At 41.6% G+C, this 24,785-nt stretch overlaps 1 protein-coding gene across 1 annotated transcript in view; it reads right to left on the reverse strand.

Moving 5' to 3' along the window:
• Nucleotides 1-24,528, reverse strand: part of TNKS (tankyrase) — a 107,146-nt gene extending 82,618 nt beyond the window's left edge. The window contains exons 1-3 of the mRNA XM_070938478.1: nt 23,970-24,528; nt 19,198-19,422; nt 17,532-17,627 (exon numbers count right to left, since the gene is read on the reverse strand). Coding sequence (XP_070794579.1) covers nt 17,532-17,627; nt 19,198-19,422; nt 23,970-24,528 — 880 coding nt within the window. The remainder of the gene's footprint in view (nt 1-17,531; nt 17,628-19,197; nt 19,423-23,969) is intronic.
• Nucleotides 24,529-24,785: the final 257 nt, after the last annotated feature.

Below are 24,785 nucleotides of genomic sequence, written 5' to 3' on the forward strand. Positions count from 1 at the left end.
TACAGCCTTGTGCTAGATAGCTAAACTCAATTTCATGCTGAATAAACTAAATTATGAATGTATCTTAAATAGAAAACTATCTTTAGATAGATGTTTACTCCAAAAGCACTTTATTAAAATAAATTTGATAAAAATCAAAAAAATCCAATTTAAATTTTAAAAATTCCAATTTTTTAATTTTTTTTTAAAAAAAAATTAAAGATTTTTATCCACCCTGATAATATTTAACTTTGGTAAGTGAAATGTAATCTAGAAAGAAGTCAGCAAACATAAAATAATAAGACATTGACTTTCCAGACTATTTTTGAGAGCTTGTATCCAAATACAGGTGAAATTCGAAAAATTAAGATATTGTGCAAAAGTTCATTTATTTCAGTAATGCAACTTAAAAGGTGAAACTAATATATGAGATAGACTCATTACATGCAAAGCGAGATAGTTCAAGCCTTGATTTGTCATAATTTTGATGATTATGGCTTACAGCTCATGAAAACCCCAAATTCACAATCTCAGAAAATTAGAATATTACATGAAATCAATAAAACAAGGATGTACATAGAACAATATCGGACCTCTGAAAAGTATAAGCATGCATATGTACTCAGTACTTAGTTTGGGCCTCTTTTGCATCAATTACTGCCTCAATGCAGCATGGCATGGATGCTATCAGCCTGTGGCACTGCTGAGGTGTTATGGAAGACCAGGATGCTTCAATAGCGGCCTTCAGCTCTTCTGCATTGTTCGGTCTCATGTCTCTCATCTTTCTCTTGGCAATGCCCCATAGATTCTCTATGGGGTTTAGGTCAGGCAAGTTTGCTGGCCAATCAAGCACAGTAATCCCATGGTCATTGAACCAGGTTTTGGTACTTTTGGCAGTGTGGGCAGGTGCCAAGTCCTGCTGGAAAATGAAGTCAGCATCTCCATAAAGCTCGTCTGCGGAAGAAAGCATGAAGTGCTCCAAAATCTCCTGGTAGACGGCTGTGTTGACCCTGGACTTAATGAAGCACAGTGGACCAACACCAGCAGATGACACGGCTCCCCAAATCAACACAGACTGTGAAAACTTCACACCGGACTTCAAGTATCTTGCAGTGTGTGCCTCTCCAGTCTTCCTCCAGACTCTGGGTCCTTGGTTTCCAAATGAGATGCAAAAGTTGCTCTCATCAGAAAAGAGGACTTTGAACCACTGAGCAACAGACCAGTTCTTTTTTTCTTTAGCCCAGGTAAGATGCTTCTGACGTTGTTTGTTGTTCAGGAGCGGCTTGACAAGAGGAATACGACATTTGAAGCCCATGTCCAGGATCCGTCCGTGTGTGGTGGCTCTTGATGCACTGACTCCAGCCTCAGTCCACTTCTTGTGAAAGTCCCCAACACTTTTTAATGGCCTTTTCCTGACAATCCTCTCCAGATTGCGATCATCCCTGCTGCTTGTGCACCTTTTTCTTCCACACTTTTCCCTTCCACATAACTTTCTATTAATGTGCTTTGATACAGCACTTTGGGAACATCCAACTTCTTTTGCAATTACCTTTTGAGGCTTTCCCTCCTTATGGAGGGTGTCAATGATGGTTTTCTGCACAACTGTCAGGTCAGCAGTCTTTCCCATGATTGTGATTCCTACTGAACCAGACTGAGAGACCATTTAAAGGCTCAGGAACCCTTTGCAGGTGTTATGGCTTACTTAGCTGATTAGAGTGGGACACTTTGAGCCTAGAATATTGAACCTTTTCACAATATTCTAATTTTCTGAGATTGTGAATTTGGGGTTTTCATGAGCTATAAGCCATAATCATCAAAATTATGACAAATCAAGGCTTGAACTATCTCACTTTGCATGTAATGAGTCTATCTCATATATTAGTTTCAACTTTTAAGTTGCATTACCGAAATAAATGAACTTTTGCATGATATTCTAATTTTTTGAGTTTCACCTGTATGTTATATCTTTGTTAACATTAGATGTCAGGAATCTTACTGTCTGATTTTCAGCTTACTGTTTAACTTTCAGCTAGCCTTTGAGTCTCAGCCTCATTTATCCCCAAATGATCTTGCAAGAAAACAATGAATACCATTTTCAACTCCTAAAAAGCAGAATATAAATCTAACATAAAAAGAATAAATAAACATTTCTTAGCTATTTTTCTGAGTTAAAAGGCTATAGCAGGCCTGTCAAACTGGTGGCCTGCGAGCTGGATGTGTCATGTGCAGGCCACGCCCACCCCAGCTCCGCAAAGGCAAAAAATGCTGCAATTTGTCACGATATGTCATATGACATGATTGAGTTTGACATCTGTGGTCTATAGGATTGCTTCTGTACTTTAAAATAGAGTCAAATAACTTGTGAAATCACTGGGAACTATCTAGGTTCTCTGGAGTGACGCATGAAGGAAATATTCCAAGCAACTACAGATATTTCTTGTTTAGCAACCAAAACTGGGATCAATAACATAGCCACTAAGTGATGCAGTCACTAAGTAAAAAAGAAAAATCACATGACAGTGACTGCGCTTATACTTTTACTTCAGCCTTCCTTTGTCCCATTCCCTACCCTTTGCAATGCTCACCCTGGTGCTCATATAATTACAGGTCGTACTCTCTTAAGTACAGTAATTGGGATCAGCAACTCTGTTACTAAGCAACATGATCATAGTGTGACATCACATGATCTCTTAGACAACAATTCTGGTAGTTCCAATTGCCATCGTACTATCCTTTCAATATATATTCCTCATTGTGTGCCTGCTTACTTTTTAATAATCCCTTCCTCTTCAATCTCTTTGGTGTACTAAGGGGAAGAGGAGAAAAATCAGGTCAGGCACAGGAGACATTGCAACAACACTGTTGTTAAGTTAGTAACATGGTTGTTAAGTGAATCTGGCTTCCCCATTGACGTTGCTTGTCAGAAGGTTGCAAAAGGTGATCACGTGACTTCGGGATACTGTAAACATCATAATTATATGCCAGTTGACCAGCATCCAAATTTTGATCACCTGACCATAGGAATGCTGCAACGGTTGTAAGTGTAAAAATGGTCATAAGTAACTTTTTAAAGTGCTGTTGTCACTTTGAACACTCACTAAATGAATGGCTGTAAATCGAGGACTACCTGTATTTTCTATGGGCATGAGCACTCCTTTTTCAAGAGAAACAAAATGAAAGTATTCACAAAACTCTTTCTGGTAAACTAATCATGTAGACTAACTTTATTGTCACTTTGAATGCACGCTAATCGACATACATTAAAATGAAATTTTGTTGCATTCAGCTCTCAAAAGGGTCACCACCTCCAATATACACTACATAAACATAACAAACAAATAAATAAATATAAATTATGCATATACTCATATATTATATGACACATGGAACAACAGTCTAGTTCGGATGTATACATGTACGTGGTTTACAAGTCATTGATAGTGCAATAAAGAGTACTCAGGACTTCATTCTTGTTGGCACTGGGGGAAATATACACAGCTATGATTTGTAGATTAGAATAGATTAGAATAACAGAGTTGGAAGGGACCTTGTTAGGTTTGATGGCTCCAAAACATGAAAAACTGTAATCCCAGTATACTGTGTTATTTTCAATCCACTTGTTAGACTCAAAAAGTGTGTATAGTTGCTGATCCTAAATGTCAAGGAGAGGTTCCTTTGGAAGCAATGCTGGTGTCTCCCAATTCATTTTTGTCTTCCCTACAAAATACTATATTCCTATGCTATCACAATAGATGTTACACAATTGTTTCCAAAATCAGTCAATCTTATACTCAACAGAATAAAAAATAACACAACAAATTATTTAATATTTCACATAGGTATTATTTTCAACTCAATTCATGTCAGCTGAGTGTGGTGAATGGAAAGTCAGAATTATATTTTTTGCAGGTTTCCCTTCATCTTTCACAATATGTCAATTTTCTTTTTTAGCTGTAATAGATACGACTGAAAAGCTAAAACACAGTGGGATACCATCAAACAAAAAAAATAAGATGTACATCTAAACAGAATAAAAGCAGGTCCATTTAAAAGAGAGAAATATGCCATCAAAGTATGGAAATGGTTCAAGTGGACTTAATATGAAAGTCCTTTTCTACAGCAGAGATAGGCATTCTGATGTTAGTTCTTATGGGAAAGGCTAACTCCCTTCCCCATTTCAGATTGATAAACCAGACAGCAAGTCCAAAGAAATAAAGAACCTTACCAATCTCTCAGGGGAACAGCCAAGATGTTTTTACTTCTAATGGAGAAAGACTCAATGCCCGGTGAGATAAGCTTATTTGGATCACTGCCTGATGCAGGCCCTGATAATTTGGTCGGGAAGACTGGCAAAAAGTATGAGGTCCAGGTAGCTAAAGCCTGAAAAGATCAGCAGCTATATAAACTACTTCCTCTCTTTTGGCATGGAGATCAGGTCTCCCTTATTGTCCGGAACATTACTATAGAGTTAAAGGATGTTCATCTCTTGTTTTTGAAATCCAAGTTCTTCCATTAATACTTTGGGATGTGATAACAGCAAAATTAAGGGATGTGAATTAACCCTGGAGCCCTTGGTCATAAAAGGAATATAGGTGGGATGGGTGGACAGAAAAGTATAAACCATCTCCAGTAAAACTACTGAGAGCACAACGTATTTTTTTTTTCCCCTTAAGGGGCTCTATTCTGTTGTATTTGATATGGTGATTTATTTGCATGAGATCCAAGATAATCCACTAATCCTATTCTTGGAACTATGGAGTATAAATCAGAGAAGCTCTTGCTTCATTAAACCTATAGCTGCAAGAAAAAGTATGTGAACCCCTTGGGATTACGTGGAGTTTTGCATGAATTGGTCATAAAATGTGCTCTGAACTTCATCTAAGTCACAACAATAGAAAAACACAGTCTGCTTAAAATAATACTACACAAACATTAGATGTTGCCATGGTTTAATTGAACATAACATGTAAACATTCACAGTGCAGGGAGGAAAAAGTATGTGAACCTTTGGACTTAATAACTGGTTGACTCTCCTTTGGCAGCAATAACCTCAACCAAACGTTTCCTGTAGTTGCAGATCAGACCTGCACAACGATCTGGTGTAATTTTGGACCACTCCTCTTCACAAAACTGTTTCAGTGTAGCAATATTCTTGGGATGTCTGGTGTGAATCGCTCTCTTAAGGTCATGCCACAGCATTTCAATCGGGTTGAGGTCAGGACTCTGACTGGGCCACTCCAGAAGGCATATTCTGTGCTGTTGAAGCCATTTTTTTGTTGAATTACTTGTATGCTTTGGGTCATTGTCCTGCTGCATCACCCATCCTCTGCAGAGCTTCAGTTGGCGGACAGATGGTCGTATGTTTTCCTGCAAAATGTCTTGATAAACTCTGGAATTCATTTTCCGATCAATGACAACAATCCGTCCAGGCCCTGAGACAGCAAAGCAGCCCCAAACCATGATGCTCCCTCCGCCATGTTTTACAGTGGGGATGAGGTTTTGATGTTGGTGTGGTGTGCCTTTTTTTCTCCACACATAGTGTTGTGTGTTCTTCCCAAACAACTCAATTTTGGTTTCATCTGTCCACAGTATATTTTGCCAGTAGTGCTGTGGAACATCCAGGTGCTCTTTTGCAAACTTCAAACGTGCTGCAATATTTTTTTTGAGCAGCAATGGCTTCCTCCGTGGTGTCCTCCCATGTACTCCATTCTTGTTTAATGTTTTCCTTATTGTAGATGTGTCAACAAAAATGTTAGCATGTGCCAGAGATTTCTGTAGGTCTTTAGCTGACGTTCTGGGATTCTTCTTTACCTCATGAAGCATTCTGCGCTGTGCTCTTGCAGTCATTTTTACAGGACGACCACGCCTAGAGAGAGTAGTAACAGTGCTAAACTTTCTCCATTTGTGGACTGTCTTACCATGGACACATGAACATCAAAGCTTTTGGAGATACTTTTGTAACCCTTTCCAGCTTCATGCAAGTCAACAATTCTTGATTGTAGGTCTTCTGAGAGCTCTTTTCTGCGAGGCATGGTTCACATCAGACAGTGCTTCTTGAAACCAGTAAACCCAAAACAGGTGTGTGTTTTTAAAGGGCAGGACAGCTGTCAGCAACACATCCAATATCATCACACTGATTGGAGTCAAGGTTGGCTCACTCCTGGCTCCAATTAGCTCTTGGAGAAGTCATTAGGCTAGGGGCTCACATACTTTTTCCTCCCTGCACTGTGAATGTTTACATGTTATGTTCAATTAAACCATGGCAACATCTAATGTTTGTGTAGTATTATTTTAAGCAGACTGTGTTGTTCTATTGTTGTGACTTATATGAAGTTCAGAGCACATTTTATGACCAATTCATGCAAAACTCCACGTAATCCCAAGGGGTTCACATACTTTTTCTTGCAACTGTATCTGATAGCTTGTACATCTTATGATCTTTACGATCAGCTGTTGTTTGGTTATCTTATGAAAACTTGAGGATTGGGATGTCAAGGGGGCATGGCAAATTTGAAATGTATCTTTGTGACCCATGCATTTGATATTTCATGTGAATCTAGTTGTCTGCAAATTCCATTAATCTTCTATACACAGGGAAGCTAAGACACTCACTAAATTGTTACTCCCCCCACCCTTCTGTGAGTGAATAAGGGATTCTGCCTGACATTCTGGCATAATCTATTTTGGGATTTCTACTATCACCCACCCTCAATGTTTTATGGCTCTTCTGCAGATCTGTTTGAATGCTGTAAAGACGAAAGAATGGGAAGTGTAACTGGGCATTCTGCTATCCCTGTTTTGTTTTTGGTGGTGGTGGTGATGGTGATTAAGGACATGGCTTTCTTCATATTTTTGATTAGGATATCATCAAGAGCTTCTCTGAACAGCTTTCTCTTTAAGCAGTCTGGCCAGGAGGGCAGAATTTGATTTAGAGACAACATTCCTATTCTTCAAAGGCCTCTTTTGGTAGCTATGAGACACAAAACCCTGAAAAATGAGTGGCAAGAATGCATACTTTAGAATAGGTATTGAAGCAAACAATTTCAGATTGTTTCTCCAGGTCACAAATAATGGCATATCTGATCTGCATTTCTGTATTTTTATGAAGCACTAGTTAGTAATAATTTGTAGATGTATACATCAACTTTCTCTATAAATTATCTCTAAATAATTATTCAAAGATTGCTTTCAAATCACCAAAGGTGACATAACGAGGTCTACATGAGAGACCAGAAGCAATCAGCAAATTTCTGTTAAGGTTTCTATTATATAACTTACTAATACTCAATACTGACTCAAAATTGGACAGAATGGGAGATTAATGTTGTACTAAAGAATGGGAAAGTAGCACTTGCAAGCTCACTAGTTCACTTAATTTAGAATTCTCAACTAGAGCAACTCCGATCCCACATTTACGCATGTACAGTATCTGTCTAATAATGTACTGGGAGCTAAACTCACAATAAGGAGAATGATTATTATCAGGACTAAATGCTACTTTAAAAGCAATAAAACTGGCAGAGAGAGATGAGGGTATTATCGTACTAACACCCCTATCTTCCATTGACTACTCCAATTTGAATCAATCAATCAATCAAATTTCATGGCTAATTATACCAACCTTCATACCTCTCCACTGTTTCCTTTGTCTACGAGTAGGTCTAATTTAGGATAATCTGTTGGATTTAGGGCCTGCATTATTAAAATGAAAGATGTGTCATCAGGGCCTTGTCTAGGATTAAGACTGACTTCTTTAATCAAAGAGTTTAGGGCCTATATTAAGCAATTCTCAAACAAATCCCATTTGCCCTAATTTGAAATGACAATCTATAGGAGAAAAATAATCATGTATTTAATAAAATGTTTTGACTTTTTGTTGAAACAATTGTACAAAATTTGTTTGGATGTGACTGGATGGAATTTAGCTAAGCAGGCCATTCAGATATCCAGGGGAATATTTTTGTCTAGATGTAATGGGGTGTAAGAATAACCCTGAAAAAAATAGGAGGAAGAGTTGCAACCAAGGCAACAATCAAATAAAAACAAAGCAGAAAAGTAATTTAGAGAAAATGTCTCAAAATTGACCATCCCTAGTTTCCTTAAAGATAAAGGCAGGAGAGGGTAAGTGCATTAGTCTTACAAAATTCTATTACTATAAACCTATAATAAAAGAATCACTTCAAAATGAAAAGGGTGGCAAATGAAATAAAAAAATAAAATAATAAAATGAAATGAAATGAAATAAAAAAAAATAAAAATAAATAAAAAAATTAAAAATTATAATAAAAATAAAAAAATAAAAAAAAATAAAAAAAATAAAAAAGTAGTACTAGCATTCATAATTTTAGTTTCCTAGTCTGGTATATACTGAAGGGCTGACTTCAAAGGGGGCAGCAACTGAGAAGGCTTGTCTCTGTGATCCTTGAAAATGGCAGTTTATGAGTAAATAGGTAATTGATGAGCAAAGAAACTAAGATTGTGAGCAAGCCCACCCTACTTGATTATATTACGGTATGAGGACAGGACTACTGCCAAAATCCAAATCCTGAACCATAAAGAGTTGCCCACTAACACTGAAAAGGAAAGCTACTGTATAAAAATAGGAGGAGGAAGGTGTGTTGTGTAAGTTCACCACCTTTAGTTATTTGTAAAAATAATAGACAAATAAACAAATAAATAAAAATACTGTATATAAATACGAGCAAACCTCTTCTAACACTGAAGATGTTACTTAATTAGGTAATAAAATTTCTGCAAGAAAACAACCAAGCCTAGAGAAAACCAAAGATTCTAACTACCACCTTGAATGGCACTCAGTCAGATGACGATCAGTGTAACTCTTAAAATTGTGGTGTTATGTAAACAAAGGATGAATATCAGAATAACAGAGTTGGGAGGGATCTTGGAGGTCTTCTAGTCCAACAGCAGAAGACCCTATACCAGGGGTGTCAAACTCGTGGCGTCACATTGTCGTTACATGACATATCATGACTTTTTTCCCTTTGCTAAACTGGGGATGGGCGTGGCATCCAGCCTGTGGACCACGAGTTTGACACTCCTGCCCTATACTATTTCAGACAAATGGTTGTCCAGTTTCTTCTTAAAAACTTTCAGTGTTGGAGCACCCACAATTTCTGGAAAGAAGTTGTTCTCCTGCAGGGCGCCCATGGCAGTCATGCCTGGGTAATGACACGGCTGTCATCCAATGACCGAGTCTCCTGGAACTTTCAGCACCGCCCCTTCCTGCTGTATTCCAGTTTTTCGACTCGGTCTGTTCCTGACAGTCGTGTCTGTAGATTTCTCTTAGTTCCTTACTAATTTAAAACATTAACTTCTGATGCAGTTTGGGTTTGACTGAGACTGCAGCTTCCCTCAAAATTGCCTGCGCACGAGCTCGCTTTGCTTGCTCCGCCGCAAGGATCGTCAGGAGGTTTTTCTACAGCGGCGGTTGGGAGCGCCCCCTCCCTGAAAGCGCTGAACAGCTGAGGGGCTCTATACAAGCGCACGAGCTCAATCGCTGGCTCCGCCGCAATTATCGCACTAAGGAGCCCTTAACGACGGCGATTGGAGGCGCCTCCCCCCCTCCCCAAAGCGCTTCTCAGCTGACGAGCGCTACAGGAGTTTCGCGCCCTTTTAGTGCTGCCTGTCAAATCCGGGCGGCATTTGCATACTCGAGCGAGCAGTCCTTTCGCTTCAAGCGCGACGCTGATCTCCGCGCTCCTGCCCCTTCCGCTCGGTGTGTGTGTGAGTGTGAGGACTCCGAGCAGAAGGGCAAGCCTCTCTTCAGGTATCGGAGGGGTTTTTTTTAGTCGGGCGGAATCTCCCCTCTCCAGCTGGTTGGCGCGAGGGAAATCCCCGCGCCACTTGAGAGCCTCGCCTTCAAGCCTCCAGGCTAGCGAGAAGCCGGCGCCATAAAAATTGTTTATTGGAGAGTCTCGGCGCCATTTTAAGAGCCGCAGTCATTCAAGATGGCGGACGTTCCCTCTCGGTCCAAATCTAAAGGGAAGCGTCGCCATAATGACGATCCTGAAGAGGGCCCTTCTACTGGCCACAGGGGCAAAATCAGGGCTACCTCCTCTCACCGTTCTGCCCCCTCTAGGTCCTCAGCCCCTACCAGGGACGAAGACAGGCGCCACAAGGCCATGGAGAAGGCCTTCGAGAGGGCGCATTCCAAAGCAATTCAAGGTCAACCTGCCCCTCCTCCCATTGAACCTCCTACCCATTCTGGCTCTTCTCGTGACTTGTCGCCTGACAGGTCTATTCAGGGCGATGGCATTAATACAGTGGAGGTGGCATCCGTCTTCCCATCTGAGACGGTGGATAGTCAGGCACAAAACGAGTGCTCACCACTTCCTGACCAAGAACCGCAGGGTTCCTGTCTATCTAATACTGTTCCTCAAGCCTTCTTGCAAGCAACTAACTTGCCTCAGGACATGCAGGCTCCCCTGGCTGAACTTATTTCAGAGGCCATTCGGCAGGGAATTGCCCAGGGCCTTCAACAACATCCTTCCAGGGGGCATTCCTCCTTCAATAGGAAGGCTGACAGAGTGTCCTCTCACTCCCGCCTTCGATCTTCTCTCGAGGAATCCACTGCCGATGCTTCTGACCAAGATTCCGTTAGTCAGGATTCTCTGTCTGAGGAAGGGGAGTTACCTGACCAGGACTTGTCTGAGGATGAAGGGCTGGAACCTGATCAACCAGCCTTTGTGGGGCTGTTTAAACCCCATATGTTTCGATCTTTACTTTATAAGGCTAAAACAACAACTCGTCTAGGGATTGAGGGATCTTCCTCTTCTTCCTCTTCTGTGCCGGCTGATCCTACATCGATCCTCTTCCAGGAACCTAAGGTGCAGTCCGACACTGTTCCGGCTCCAAAATTATTTTCTGAGGTCTTGAGACGCCAGTGGTCCTCTCCTAGCTCCGGACCTATTCCGAACAACTTAGATAAAAAATTCTACAACATGGCATCGGAATTCTCCTCCCTTTTACAGGTTCCTACGGTAGACCCTGCCATCGTCTCATTGGCTACGTCCTCGCCTCCCACAGGTCCTTCGGAGGAATATTTACGGCCTGATGAAAAGAAGGCTGAGAGGACCCTCATCAAAGGTCACCAAGCATCTGCTTGGTCTATCCAAGCATCCTCAGCCGCATCTTTCTTTAACCGTGCATCTATATTGTGGTTACGTCAGCTGCAAGATCGCATCCCTGCCTCGGACCATCGATCACACCAGGACATTAATAAAATCATCGCGGCGACCGAGTTCTCCGCTGATGCGACACTTAATGCCTCCCGAATTTCAGCCAAGGCCATTGGCACTTCTATTACATCAAGACGCCTTCTGTGGCTCCGGAATTGGCAGGCGGATGCCCGAAATAAATGGCGCCTGGCATCCTCTCCCTACGCAGCTGACAAATTATTTGGAGCTCCTCTGGATCCTCTATTAATTGAGACAAAAGACCACCGCAAAATCCTTCCCTCCATGACTCGTAGGTCTGATCACCGATCTCAAGGCTCCTTTCGTCCTTCTTCCTTTCGAGGTTCCGACCCCACCTACTTTCAGCACCGGCCTCACCGCTCCTTTACCTCCAGGCCTCCCCAGCAATTCGGAAACCAGGTCAGACAAGGGCCCCGTTTCGCTTCTAAGTCCCCCTTTCGGGGAGGGAGGGGTCGTCCCTTTAGGCGGGCACGCTAATGATCGTGCGGATCCTTCACTGGGCGGCCGATTATCTCTTTTTTCAGACCAGTGGGATTTATCCGTCTCTGACGTTTGGGTTAGGGACACTATTCGATTTGGCCTTAGGATTGAATTTCGTTCCTCCCCTCCCACCCATTTTATCCGTTGCCCTGTTTCTCTGGACCCCGTTAAAAGGGCTAGAGTTTTTCAAGCTATCCAACACCTCCGGGCCATTAAAGCCATTCAACCTGTTCCACCTCAAGAACGTGGCCAGGGCTTTTATTCCCGCCTTTTTCTTGTCCCTAAATCTTCGGGAGGTTGGAGGGCTATCCTTGACTTGAAGTCTCTAAATCGGCACGTTAAATACCGCCGTTTTAAAATGCAGTCACTCCGAACTATTCTGCTCTGCATTAGAACCGGGGACTTCATGTCTTCCATTGATTTGACGGAGGCTTACCTCCATATCCCCATACTTCCGGCCCACCGCAAATTTCTTAGGTTTTCATATAATGGTCAGCATTTCCAGTATGCTGCCTTACCCTTTGGCCTTTCCTCTGCTCCCAGGGTATTTACTAAGGTGATGGCAGCCCTTATGGCCCACATTAGTTCGATCCCTATTCGTACTCTTTTTTATTTGGATGATATCCTCATCCTCTCTAAATCTCTACCTTCGGCCCATGAGGACATAGCTTCGGTGGTGTCCATTCTACAAAGGCATGGTTTTTCCATTAATTGGTCCAAAAGCCATCTGGCTCCTTCTACGTCCCTGCAACATCTGGGGGCCGTCATTAATTCAGCCACTCTCCAAGTTTCCCTGTCTCAGGACCGCCAGACAAGCCTTTCTGACATGGCCTTGAGGTTCCGGAGGCGGGGCTCCGCCTCTCTTCTGGGTCTCTCGACCCTTCTGGGTAAAATGGTCTCTACTTACGACATCGTGCCATGGTCTCGTCTCCACAGCAGGGAGCTGCAGTGGCTGTTACTTCCTTACCAGCGGCGGTTCACCAGCACCTCGGCCTCCAGAATTGCTCTTCCTCCATCGGTCCTAGACTCTCTCGATTGGTGGACATCGTCAGCCATATCCCGGGGCTCTTCGTTCGGAGACCAGCTCAGGACTGTAGTCACCACAGATGCCAGCCTTTTGGGCTGGGGGGCTCATCTGGAGTCGCACATAGCCCAGGGCCTCTGGTCCCAGCACGAACGACGCATGAATATCAACACCCTGGAACTGAGGGCTATCCGTCTCGCTCTCCTCAAGTTCGAGCCTCATGTCCTTGGTCGGGATGTCCTCGTCCTCACGGACAATGTCTCGGCCAAGGCTCATGTCAACCGCCAGGGGGGAACTCGCTCACGTCACCTGATGCAGGAGTCCCTCCAGCTGTGTCTCTGGGCGGAGTCTCACCTGTCTTCGCTACGGGCCGAGCACATTTCGGGAGCTACAAACATCCAAGCGGACTCCTTAAGCCGTTCTCTCATCAATCCGGCCGAATGGAGCCTGCACCCTCTCCTGTTCAAGGACCTGTGCATCCGGTACGGTTCCCCGTCGGTGGACCTGTTTGCAGCTCCAGGCAATCAACAGCTTCCCCGCTTTTTCTCTCGGTTCCCCTGTCCGGGAGCGGAGGCGGTGGATGCACTTCGGAGTCCTTGGCCGCGGAATCAGCTGCTCTACGCCTTCCCTCCTCTGCCTCTGGTTCCCAAGGTCGTCCGGAAGATAGTAGCGGAGCAAGCGGAAGTTCTCCTGTTGGCACCACACTGGCCACGCCAACCGTGGTTTGCCGACCTCTTGGACCTGTCCGTCGCTCCACACTGGAGAATCCCAGACGATCGGATCTCTCTCCACCAGGGGCCCATCCTCCACCCGAATCCTCGGTCCTTTCAACTGACCGTATGGAGACTGAGCGGCTCCTTTTAGTGAGGGCTCACGTTCCTCCGGGGGCAATCCCCATCATTCAGGCCGCACGCCGACCATCCACACTGCGGATCTACGGCTCCACCTGGCGGGTGTTCTCCTCTTGGTGTCGAAAAAAAGGGATTTCCCCTACGGAAGCGTCTATTCCTCACCTTCTGGAATTCCTTCACCATGGTTTCGATGCGGGCCTCGCACCTAATACCCTTCGACGCCAGGTGGCTGCTTTATCGTCGATCCTTTCATGCTCATCCTCCTCTCCTATCTCCACAGATCCTCTAATTCGATCTTTTTTGAAGGGTGCTACCAATCTCCGTCCTCCAACGGTTCACCGCTTCCCTTCGTGGGACCTGAACAAGGTTCTTTCTGCTCTGACGGGTCCCCCGTTTGAACCCTTGAGAGATGTTGGACTCAAGTTTTTATCGTTCAAGGTTTCCTTCCTAGTTGCTGTTACTTCCGCCAGGCGGATTTCTGAGCTCGCTGCCCTGTCAGTGCGGTCCGACCTCTGCATATTTCATTCGGACAGGGTGGTGCTTCGCCTCGACCCGGCCTTCGTGCCGAAGATCAACACCATCTTCCACAGGTCACAGGAGCTCACACTTCCGAACTTCTGCCCTTCGCCTCGCTGTCGCCAGGAATTCATATGGCATAAGCTGGACGTCCGCAGGGCTCTCAAGATTTATGTGGCTCGTACTGCTACCTTTCGGAGGTCAGAAGCTCTTTTCCTGTCCTTTCAACCTTCGACTATGGGATCTCGGGTCTCCTCTGTTGCCATTGGACGGTGGATCAGAGCTACGATTGCATTAGCCTACGAGGCTCAGTCCCTACAGGTCCCTGCGAATATTACAGCACATTCCACAAGAAGCGCCTCCACCACCGCCGCCTGGTCCACGCAGGCTCCTTTGGACGAGATTTGTCGGGCCGCTACGTGGTCGTCTGTCTCTCCCTTCATCCGGCATTACCGTCTGGATGTCTACGCGTCGGCGGACGCTGCCTTTGGCAGGAGAGTTCTACAGCAGGTCCGGCCTCTCCCTCCCTAGGAGACACCATGCTTTGGTATGTCCCAGGCATGACTGCCATGGGCGCCCTGCAGGAGAATGGGCGTTGGACTTACCTGATACGCCTCTTCTCTGTCTGGCGCCCATGGCAGTCAGCCCCACCCGTTCCGGCCGTCCCTGGGTCCTGGGGGTGGGAAGGTGCTTTTACTATCTGCTTTATCTCTACAGACACTCCAGTCTTCTGGACAGCCTCGCCTCAAAACTGGAATACAGCAGGAAGGGGCGGTGCTGAAAGTTCCAGGAGACTCGGTCATTGGATGACAGCCGTGTCATTACCCAGGCATGACTGCCATGGGCGCCAGACAGAGAAGAGGCGTATCAGGTAAGTCCAACGCCCATTCCACTGATTAATTGTTCTGTCAGGAAATTTCTCCTTAGTTCTAGATTGGTTCCCTTTTTGATTAGTTTCCATCCATTGCTTCCTGTCCTACCTCTTGGTGCTTTGTGGCAGCTCCTTAGAACATTGCTGTCACCCTTAATCCTTCTTTTCATTGAACTAGACATACCCAATTCCTGCAACTGTTCTTCATATGAAAGTGACCTTAATTACGAAAGACAGTATGTATGTATGCGTATGTGTGTAAAACTAAAAAAATAAAAAGAGTGAAAGGTACAAAAGGAAAAATCAGAAAATGGGAAGAAAAAAAGAAAGAATATAATAACAAGAAGGAAAAGGGTGACCTTCAGCCTTCAGTTCAATTATAAATAATTTTAGTAACTCCTCATTCCCTCTTCGTTTACAATGCATGACCTCTTCATCCATATTCCATCTCTTATCTATAGACAAATCCACAAAGCATGATATTTTCAGTCTTGGTAACACCAGAAAGTTAATGAATTAAGGTTTATCAAAATAGCAACGTATTTTATTTTAACCTTGATCAAATAAACCAATTTCATTTTTTTTTACTTTAAACAGTCTTAATTTTTAATCCAATCAAATAAAATATGGTTTCTTTTTATTTATTCTTTGCCTCTTCTTCTCAAAGCTTTAACAATCCTTGTTTGTAAATCCAATATAAAAATTATTCAGGTTACTCTCCTTGTTCATTATTTGTATTTTTTGAAACATCAACCAGTTTCTTTTGTTATGTCCAGTGGCACATTTGTTATGTCCAGTGGCACATTCTTTTCCATGTCATGTTCATAGAATGTCATTTATAGATCCATTTTCAATGCCATCTCTATCATGTCAAATAAAACTTGTTTCTCATCTGCTATTTCTTCCATAACATATTTTGGACATAGTCTATCTGTAGAAGCAAACACTTGCTATTGACACTGTTGATATCAACTTCTGATTCTGTTTTTCAAAAGTGTCCTTCAGTACTTTCACTTTATGTTTTGCATCACTTAATAAGTCCTAGTTAATTTCCTGTCAATCAGGCCTGTATATTCGTCTCCCTTAATTAAAATATTTAATTCTCTCGTGTCCAATTTTTAAAGTTACTTAAAATTAATCAGTTTATAACTTTCAAGGATCAATGTTTTATTCAGCTTTTGCTGTTAATATCAATTTTTAAAAAATACTTAAGCTTATGATTAAAATTTTCTTTCATTAAGAATTGAAGGCAAACTCATCTGAATTTTTCACATTTGTTGATCTGAAGGTCTTCAATAGCTTAGTAGTAGTTAACAAGCAATTTCCAAACATAATTTCTAAATTGTAAGAGAGCCTTCAAACTTAGTGTTTTTTCAAAGGCACTGACCGTGGTTGCAAGCAAGATGGCTATTCCCATCATCTCCCAGTGCTCAAAATCGGCCAGGGACTGCTGTCTTGCATGTGGGTAATCTATCCTCTTCTTGTCTGAGGAGAATCAGTCTACTCGCTAGCTCTCCGTTCTTCACCATGGTTGTCAGTCCCACTTTTTGCAGAACCATCTTCAATTTGCACTACTTCCTGTAGAAGCCCTGATAGCACTATATTAGAGACCAACTATAGCTTCTCATTACTTTACAAGACAGCCCACTGTAGAGTACAAAGTGATAGTATAGTCAGTGAAACAGTAAATGAGGCGTGACTATGATTAGAGCCAGTGGAGTTGCAATAAATTTAATTGTACAAAGTTTTCTTGGACGTAACTGTAACCTACTCAACCAGCAGAACCTAAAAGACCAGAAGAATCCCTTTTACAAGTCAGTTCCATAAGAAGGAGTGTGATTTCATCCAGTAGTAAAGCTGATAATTCTCTGGAATTGGATAGCTTCCAAACCCAAGCATAACTCTGTTTTCTCTATTCAGACTCTGTCAGCCACTAGATACCAATACAACACGTCAATGGTATTACATGCTTGGCTCAAAGTCAAGATGGGAAATTAAGTATCATCAATATATTGATGACATCAGAGCCTGTGTTGAAAGATGGCCTCACCCAGGGCTTCATGAATTTTTTTGAGTTTCTTGAAGAAAGGAAAGAGCACTGACCACTATGGTACGCCACAATTAAGGAGTAATGAAATGGACTTTTCCCTTATCATCACCAATTGGAACCAACAGTCTAAGAAGCAAAACTTCTGCAACTCACAGCCTCCTACTCCCAACCATTGGTGAAAGCCCAGGATATAGTAATATGGAAAGCCACTTAGAGATAACGCAACACGATGAGGATTGTACTCACACCATAGAAGTATCCACGCATGCAATTAATGTCACTTCTGTACAATTCTGTGCCATTTCCATCCTAAACCTTTGCAGATTTCTTAAAGAATACTTATAGTTACGTAAACTTTAACCAAAATCATTAAATTACAAGTTCCAAGTCCTATCATATGCCTAAAAGTAAACACAATAAGCAAAGTAGATTTTGATCCCTTAATAGCAGTAAATCAACACATACAGTGTTCTGTTTTTATCCCAGAAAATCTAGATAGAATTTTAGAAGCTAATTATATGTCTTAACAATCATATGTACTCACCAGTAAGTACAGCTTTTGCAGAAGGATCTGCAAGATCTAAAGCTGATTTTCCATCTGTATTCCGAATATTTGGATCAGCTCCATGTTGCAGCAGTACTGAATAAAGAAATAATAATAATTCTCAAACATTTGGCATATAGAATAAATGCAACTGCCAATAAACATATACACTGATCATGCTGCCAATTTTTTCCAACAAAGATCATAATCCAGAAAGCTGCTTTTGTTTAATAGACTATTCAACTACTGACTGGTTTTTCCTCAAGGGTGAACATCCCTCCTTATATCACATAACAATTTAGACCCATAAATCTACTATTAGACTGCAAATTTTCTCTAAACTAATTATTGACAATACAGAATTGACATGAATGTACAGAGCACATTCTCTATCTCCTTTAACTGACATTTGGTGTAAAAGTTTCAAAAAGTATTTTGCCATGAACACATCTACTGTCTAGAAAATATGCACATATAATTTGTTACAAAGTTTTCTGAGTAAGCAGATTGTCTGTTACATTGATTCTTCTAAAATATACCAAGCATCATAAACATGCAGTCATCTGTCACTTTGCTAACACAAAATTAACAATAATTATCCCTAAACAATATTGAAAATTGCTATATTTTATTGCAAATAAGTATGTGATAATTGTATTTTGTAGTGTTAAAACACTAATAATGCTGATTTTTAGGAGCTTAATTAGCTTTACTTTCTGCAAATAAGTTGCAGTTATCTATTTTACTTTACCAAATACTCATAGACTTTCAAAAACAAGAAGCCCAAACTATTTTCTTTTAATAATACAGATAACTAAGAAGCATTTTTATCTATTCTTGATCTTCATAGTAAAATTAACAATTTAGCTAATACAAATATTTGTTCTAAAACACAAAGTAAAGTGAGATATCACTAATTCAAAATTCAAAACTTAGAAATATTTTTTATTTGTAGCCTCAGATTTATCTTGTTTAACTTTTTTACATTCGATACTGTTTTATAACTTCATGCTATAATACAAACAGTATTCCAGTTATTTTATTATATTGTATTTTATGATATGTTTTATATTTTATGACCTATGACTACAATTAAACTTACTTACTATACTGGAAAAAAAACTGTCAAATCAAGAATTTAATAATCAATAAAGGAAAGGAAAATTAAGTTTAATATCAAAACCTAACTGATATAGAGGTTAAACTACAATCAAATATTATTTATGCACATTAGTGTCTTATGATGATGGTAATTCAGCATTACAACTACAAAACCTGCTGAAAACATTATAAAAAGTATTCTTAAATTTTACATATGGTAAGGATAGACAGCTATCTCTTATCTTACATTTAGAAAAGTTGCAAGTTATTCCCAAACATTCTATGAATCAAATATCAAGATTTTTCAGTCCACAGATGGTAGCATTTTATATTTAAACTGAATTTGGCAGTGCTGAATGTATTCATTGTTTTGGCTGATTAAGTTTCATTCTATTTCTATTTTTTGTATTACACAGTAAGAACCATGGATTATGAGCTATAAAATGCAGTTAGATTATTTGTACAGACTACTCAATGGATTTTCTAAATGAGCTTTGGCTTTGATATTTACCAATTTTTTAACATAAAAAAACAGTTAAGGTGTTTTGAACAAAGGTGTACTTACCAATACACACATCTATCTTGCCTTTGATTGCAGCTTCATGCAGAGGAGTATAGTTCCAATTGTCTCTGGCATTTGGTTCTGCTCCTTGACACAGCAAGAGACTAACTACCTCAGCATGACCAAAGGAACAGGCATTGTGAAGAGGTATCAGTCCACCATCATCACGAGCATGGACATTAGCTCCTGTTTGTAACAAGTGTTCCACAACATCCTTTCTTCCAAAACCTAGAAAAGAAGTTGAATTAATGCAATATAAAATGCATAAATATTACCACTTTATATGACACACAGGAGTATAACTCTCTAAAATAAATTTTACTGCATTTATAATTTACTCTGTTGCTAATACACTGCAAATAGTATAGCTCTATTTTGCTTTGTTGGTTTTAAAAAAGTGTACAAATGCCAATCAAAAAATATTTCTAACCTCTTTTCTTTCTTGCTAAAATCCTTTCCCACAGCAAACAGTGTTAAAATATATAAGATAATCTAATTTACTTCACTGGCCTGTTACTTTAATTCAGATCAGAAACTTTCTAGAGTTGTTATTTAAAAATAGCTATATATCAAAGTGCACATCTACAGTAATAACATCCAAACTAGGATGGATAAAAATCAAGATTTTTTTTTTAAATCAAAAAAATCAGATTTTTAAAATTTAAATTGATTTTTTAATCACATTTATTTTAATAAAATGCTTTTGGAGTAAAAAATCTATCTAAAGATAGTTTTCTATTTAAGATACATTAATAATTTAGTTTATTCAGCATGAAATGGAGCTTAGTTATGTAGTATGAGGCTGTATATTCTGCAATGTTGGGATTATCGGTCAGAGGAGGAGCTGCTGGGGGACAGGAATGACAGTTGCTCTTTAAAAATAATGATTTAAATCGAGTTGATTTAAATCAAATCCACCCTGATCTAAACCAAGTAATAAACAGATTTAAATCTACTAGCTATGTATCATTATCGTGTACATCAGAATTTAATTCCTTCAATCAAAACTTCAATAGCAACATTATTTCTGTAACACTCAAGCAAGATTATAGGGCAGAGATGCACAACCCCAAAGAGCCCCTGAAAGTCTTGCATATCCAACTCCAGAGACCTTAAAAATTTTACGAAACTAGTTTTTATATGATAGAAGGGAAAAATCACTAAATACTTTATTAGAACAATCATATTATCTACAGTTATCTTAATTAAATCTAATTACTTTAAATTAGTTTTTGTCCTGGCTCCTCACACTAGTTTCTGAAGTGCATCCCTTATTCTATCTATAGGCTTAGAAAGAGTTGCACATTCAGTTCAATTAATTCTGTCATCCTTACTTTATATTTTTAACATCTCCTATGAAGCACATTATTAGAACTTAGGACATGAATTTATTTGCCACGGTTTGGAGTAAAAAAAAAAAATTGATTCACTTTGAGTGTTACATTTTCTGTGCTTCGTGAATGTTTGGGTTTTCTAATCACTTATGTAAATTAAAATAATATAATATAAAATAATGATTGTTTCCTTGACCAATTTCTGGTTTATTTTATTCCCTCAGCTACCTATTCCTACATCTCTGTAGATTAAAGGTTCTGATACCATGGGTTAGAATTACAGTGTAATCCTAAAACAAATTGTGTTCCACACTATTTCACACATCAAAAACACCATTTTACTGCTTGGTATTACCAGTATGAATCTAACCTACCACAAGTCATATCATTCCTGAATCTAATATTATTTATTCCTCTAAAGTAATTTTTAATACAATGGCACTGCTGACTAGTGTCAAAAAACTATTCGCACATCAATGCCCTATTACTGAACCTATAACTATTTGATGCAGATTGGGTGGAATTTCACAGATTATTGCAGGTGAGACCTAATCAATATTACATACAAACTCAGAGCATCATCTCCAATGCATTTATTATGTGTTTATGCCTTCAAGCTAGTTTTTGACTCCTAATGACTGCCTGGATAAGTAAGTCCCTGCAATTTTCTCAGAAAGGTGTTTTGGAAGTGGTCTGTCATTGCCTCCCTTCTTGGAGGAAAGTGATTTTTCCAAGATTATCCAGCTGGCTTTGTGCCTAAGACAGCACTAGAATTCAGTCTCCCAGTTTTTATCCTGACAATCACGACATCAAACCGTCCCCCTTAATGTATCTATGCACCCCTATATATTCAGGATATGCTATCAGGGCAAACTACACTACATTACTGGAACAAATATTAGAACCTCCAGAAGGTTTTTCTTTAAAATACTGACAATACAAAATATTTGGATAACAGAAGGAAGATGATGGGAGCAATTTGAAATAGCTTTACCTCATTTTATCTTATGCATCTCAGAAAAGCAAGCAAAAACTTTTTTTAAAAAAGTCGTGGAGTTTTACCAATAAAGGGAGAACAGCTGGTTTTGGATAGTCTGCATTCAAACATAAACATGTGTTTTCCATATTGTTGGTCCAAACAGGGTAATAAATGGGAGGATTTTTTTCCCAGTTATGTACCAAATGTGGTTGTGGAAATAATACTGTATTTGTTTCATACTGACCAACAAGAAAATACTGGAAATAGCAGTTTGGGGGGACAAAGTCTATTAAACTGATTTAAGCATGTGATCTATCCTTTAAGTCCCTCTTTTGGAAACTTTTAAAACATTTGCTGTAATTATAAACAGTGCTTCCGAAAAGAGAAAACCATTATTTCTGGGCATATTGTTTCTCACATTTTATATAACAAAACTAAAAATGCCAGTTATGTAATCAGTCTTTGAGTTAGCTCTTCAAAATCAACCATTCAATTCCATAAATAATTGTTTAAGTAAAATTATTGCAAGAATCACACTTTCAAGTTTTTATGCTTTTCCACTACTTTTCCCATTTCTTTCTTGGAATGTGAAATCGCAAATCAATTTCTTGATCAGCCCTTTCTTGATCGGGATTCCCTGTGCACAGTCACTCACGCCCTCGTCACCTCGCGCCTGGACTACTGCAACGCTCTCTACATGGGGCTCCCCTTGAGGAGCACCCGGAGGCTCCAACTGGTCCAGAATGCGGCCGTGCGGGTAATTACGGGAGCTGCCTGGCGCTCCCACATAACACCGTTCCTGCGTGAGCTGCACTGGCTCCCAGTGGTCTTCCGGGTGCGCTTCAAGGTGTTGGTTACCACCTTTAAAGCGCTCCATGGCATAGGACCTAGTTATCTTCGAGACCGCCTGCTGCTACCGATGGCCTCCCACCGACTTGTGCGCTCCCACAGAGAAGGCCTCCTCGGGGTGCCATCAGCCAAACAATGTCGGCTGGTGACCCCCAGGAGGAGGGCCTTCTCTGTGGGGGCACCTACCCTCTGGAATCAGCTGCCCCCAGAGATAAGGAGAATCCAAGACCTCGGTGCCTTCCGCCGTGCCCTTAAAACTTTCTTTTTTCAGCAAGCCGGGCTGGCTTAACATATTTTTTAACATATTTTTAATTTTTAATTGGTTTGTTATCTTAAATTGGGGCCAAATTAATATATATCCTTTTAATTGTTTTTTAATGTTTGTATTGCATATTTTTATCTGGCTGTACACCGCCCTGAGTCCCTTGGGAGAAGGTGCGGTATATAAATTCGAAATAAAATAAATAAAATAAAATTTATTTCTGTTACTTCATACTACATAGACCACTCAATGGAATAATTTCATATGCAATTGATTTTACCAAGTCTAATTTATGAAACTCTATACCACATGATCTTTGAGACACCGTATAAAAATTTCTGATGATACATCTTCTGCATAATTATAAGTTCACATTACTGTACATTTAATGAAAGCCATAGGCTGAAAAACACAATGTGAGGAGTGAGCCTTAGAAACAACTATTGCTAAACTGGGATTAAAATCCTAAAACGCTCTACATTCCTTGTTCTTTAAATGAATGCTATAGTCAGGGATACAGGACTGTTCACCCTTCCAGGAATGATTCCAAGTTATATAGAGAATCCTTTTCCAAGAACTCCTTATTCTCATCCTTAGGAACTATACATTTCTTCATCAAAGGATCCATTCAGAATGGGCATTCTCCAGGCAGCCCTTCTGAGCCAAACCCTCACACTTTTCTTGGTTCCTTCGCCATATTAACACAATGGCTGGATTCACATCATAGACTAAGTTGAAATCTGACCAATTAACTATTTTATGATTTTAATACAATGTGCAAGCCTACTTTGCTCTAACAGTATAACACTGAGAGCGTATGCACCAAGACAAATTCCTTGTGTGTCCAATCACACTTGGCCAATAAAAAATTCTATTCTATTCTTTCCCACTGCGCAACGCCTCACCCCTTCCCTGATTTATCTGTTTGTCTCTTTCCTGAACCCCCAGAAAGAATGAAAAGCCAAAGAAGGCAGGCACAACCTCCTACATTCTTCACTGGACAGTACAAGAGCCAGTCTGAGCAGGGCAAACCCTCCTTTACCCTCAGCGGCTCAGACAAGAGCAGAGGGGATGGTTCCCACAGAAGGAAACTAGTCGTTTTTGCTGCCTCCTGTGCAAGGCTTTTCTCCTTGCTCCATGCAGGCGACGGAAAGCCTGAAGCCAATTGTGGCTTACTACTACCTCTTTTTTGGTCAAGAAGGAGTTGGGGCCGTTGGCCTTAGAGGCCTTGGACGGTGAGCGGCTGTTTGTTCACCTCAGAGCCGGTGGCAAAAGCATCTCAACCAAACGGCGGGCCCGGCGCTATACTTTGAGTTCCCCCCCGCCCCGCTCCGCCCCACGGGACTCTCACCTGCCGCGAAGTGCAAAGGGGTGGATTTCCGCCCGGCCATATCTTTGGCGTTGACGTTGGTAGCATCCACCAAGCGCCTGACCCGAGTTACGTCCCCATTGCGGCAGGCTTCGAGCAGCTCCCGAAAAGCGCCGCTTCCCACGGGCGGAGGAAGGGGCTGCAACGGCGGAGGGGGTGGGTCGGGGCTGTCGGGAGCAGCCGGGCTGGAGGCCGCAGAGGAGGAAGACGAAGACGCGGAGCTGCTGCTGCTGCTGCTAGTGGTGGCGACGCTGCTGGCTCCGGAGCCCGGAGGCGGCGGAGGCCCGGAGCTTTCGCAGGCGCTCTCTGGAGAAAAAGGCCTCTCGGTTCCCGCCGTCCCTTCCCGGCCGCTGTTGGCGGGGGCCTCGCCCTCGAGTCCGGCCAGAGTGGGCCGCTGCTGAGGGGAAGCTCCGGTGGGAGAAAGGTTGGGGCTGCGAGGCGGAGATACGGGCGTCTGGACTGAGTGATGACTTGGAGGGTGAGCGGGGTGATGGTGATGATGCTGCTGCGAGCGACGCGACGACGATGATGCCGCCGCCATTTCCCCCGCTCCAAGAGTGCTCTGGTCCTGTCACTGCGGCAACGGGGAAGGATTGCCCGCCCTCGCATCCGGCTCCGTGCAGCCAATCGTGGGACGGCGAGGGGGGAAGTGACGTGAAGGCAGTGAGATGACGGAAGACGAAAGCGGAACTCTTTCCTCGGGCGTTTGCTGGTTTAGGAGTGAACTCTTGTATTGCTGGTGGTTTCAATTGAGTCCTCGAGCAGGGGGTCTCCAACCTTGGCAACTTTAAGCCTGGC

This window comes from Pituophis catenifer, unplaced genomic scaffold (genome assembly GCF_029215685.1).
Source record: "Pituophis catenifer annectens isolate HBS135680 unplaced genomic scaffold, rPitCat1.0.hap2 SCAF_2, whole genome shotgun sequence".
NCBI lineage: Eukaryota > Metazoa > Chordata > Lepidosauria > Squamata > Colubridae > Pituophis > Pituophis catenifer.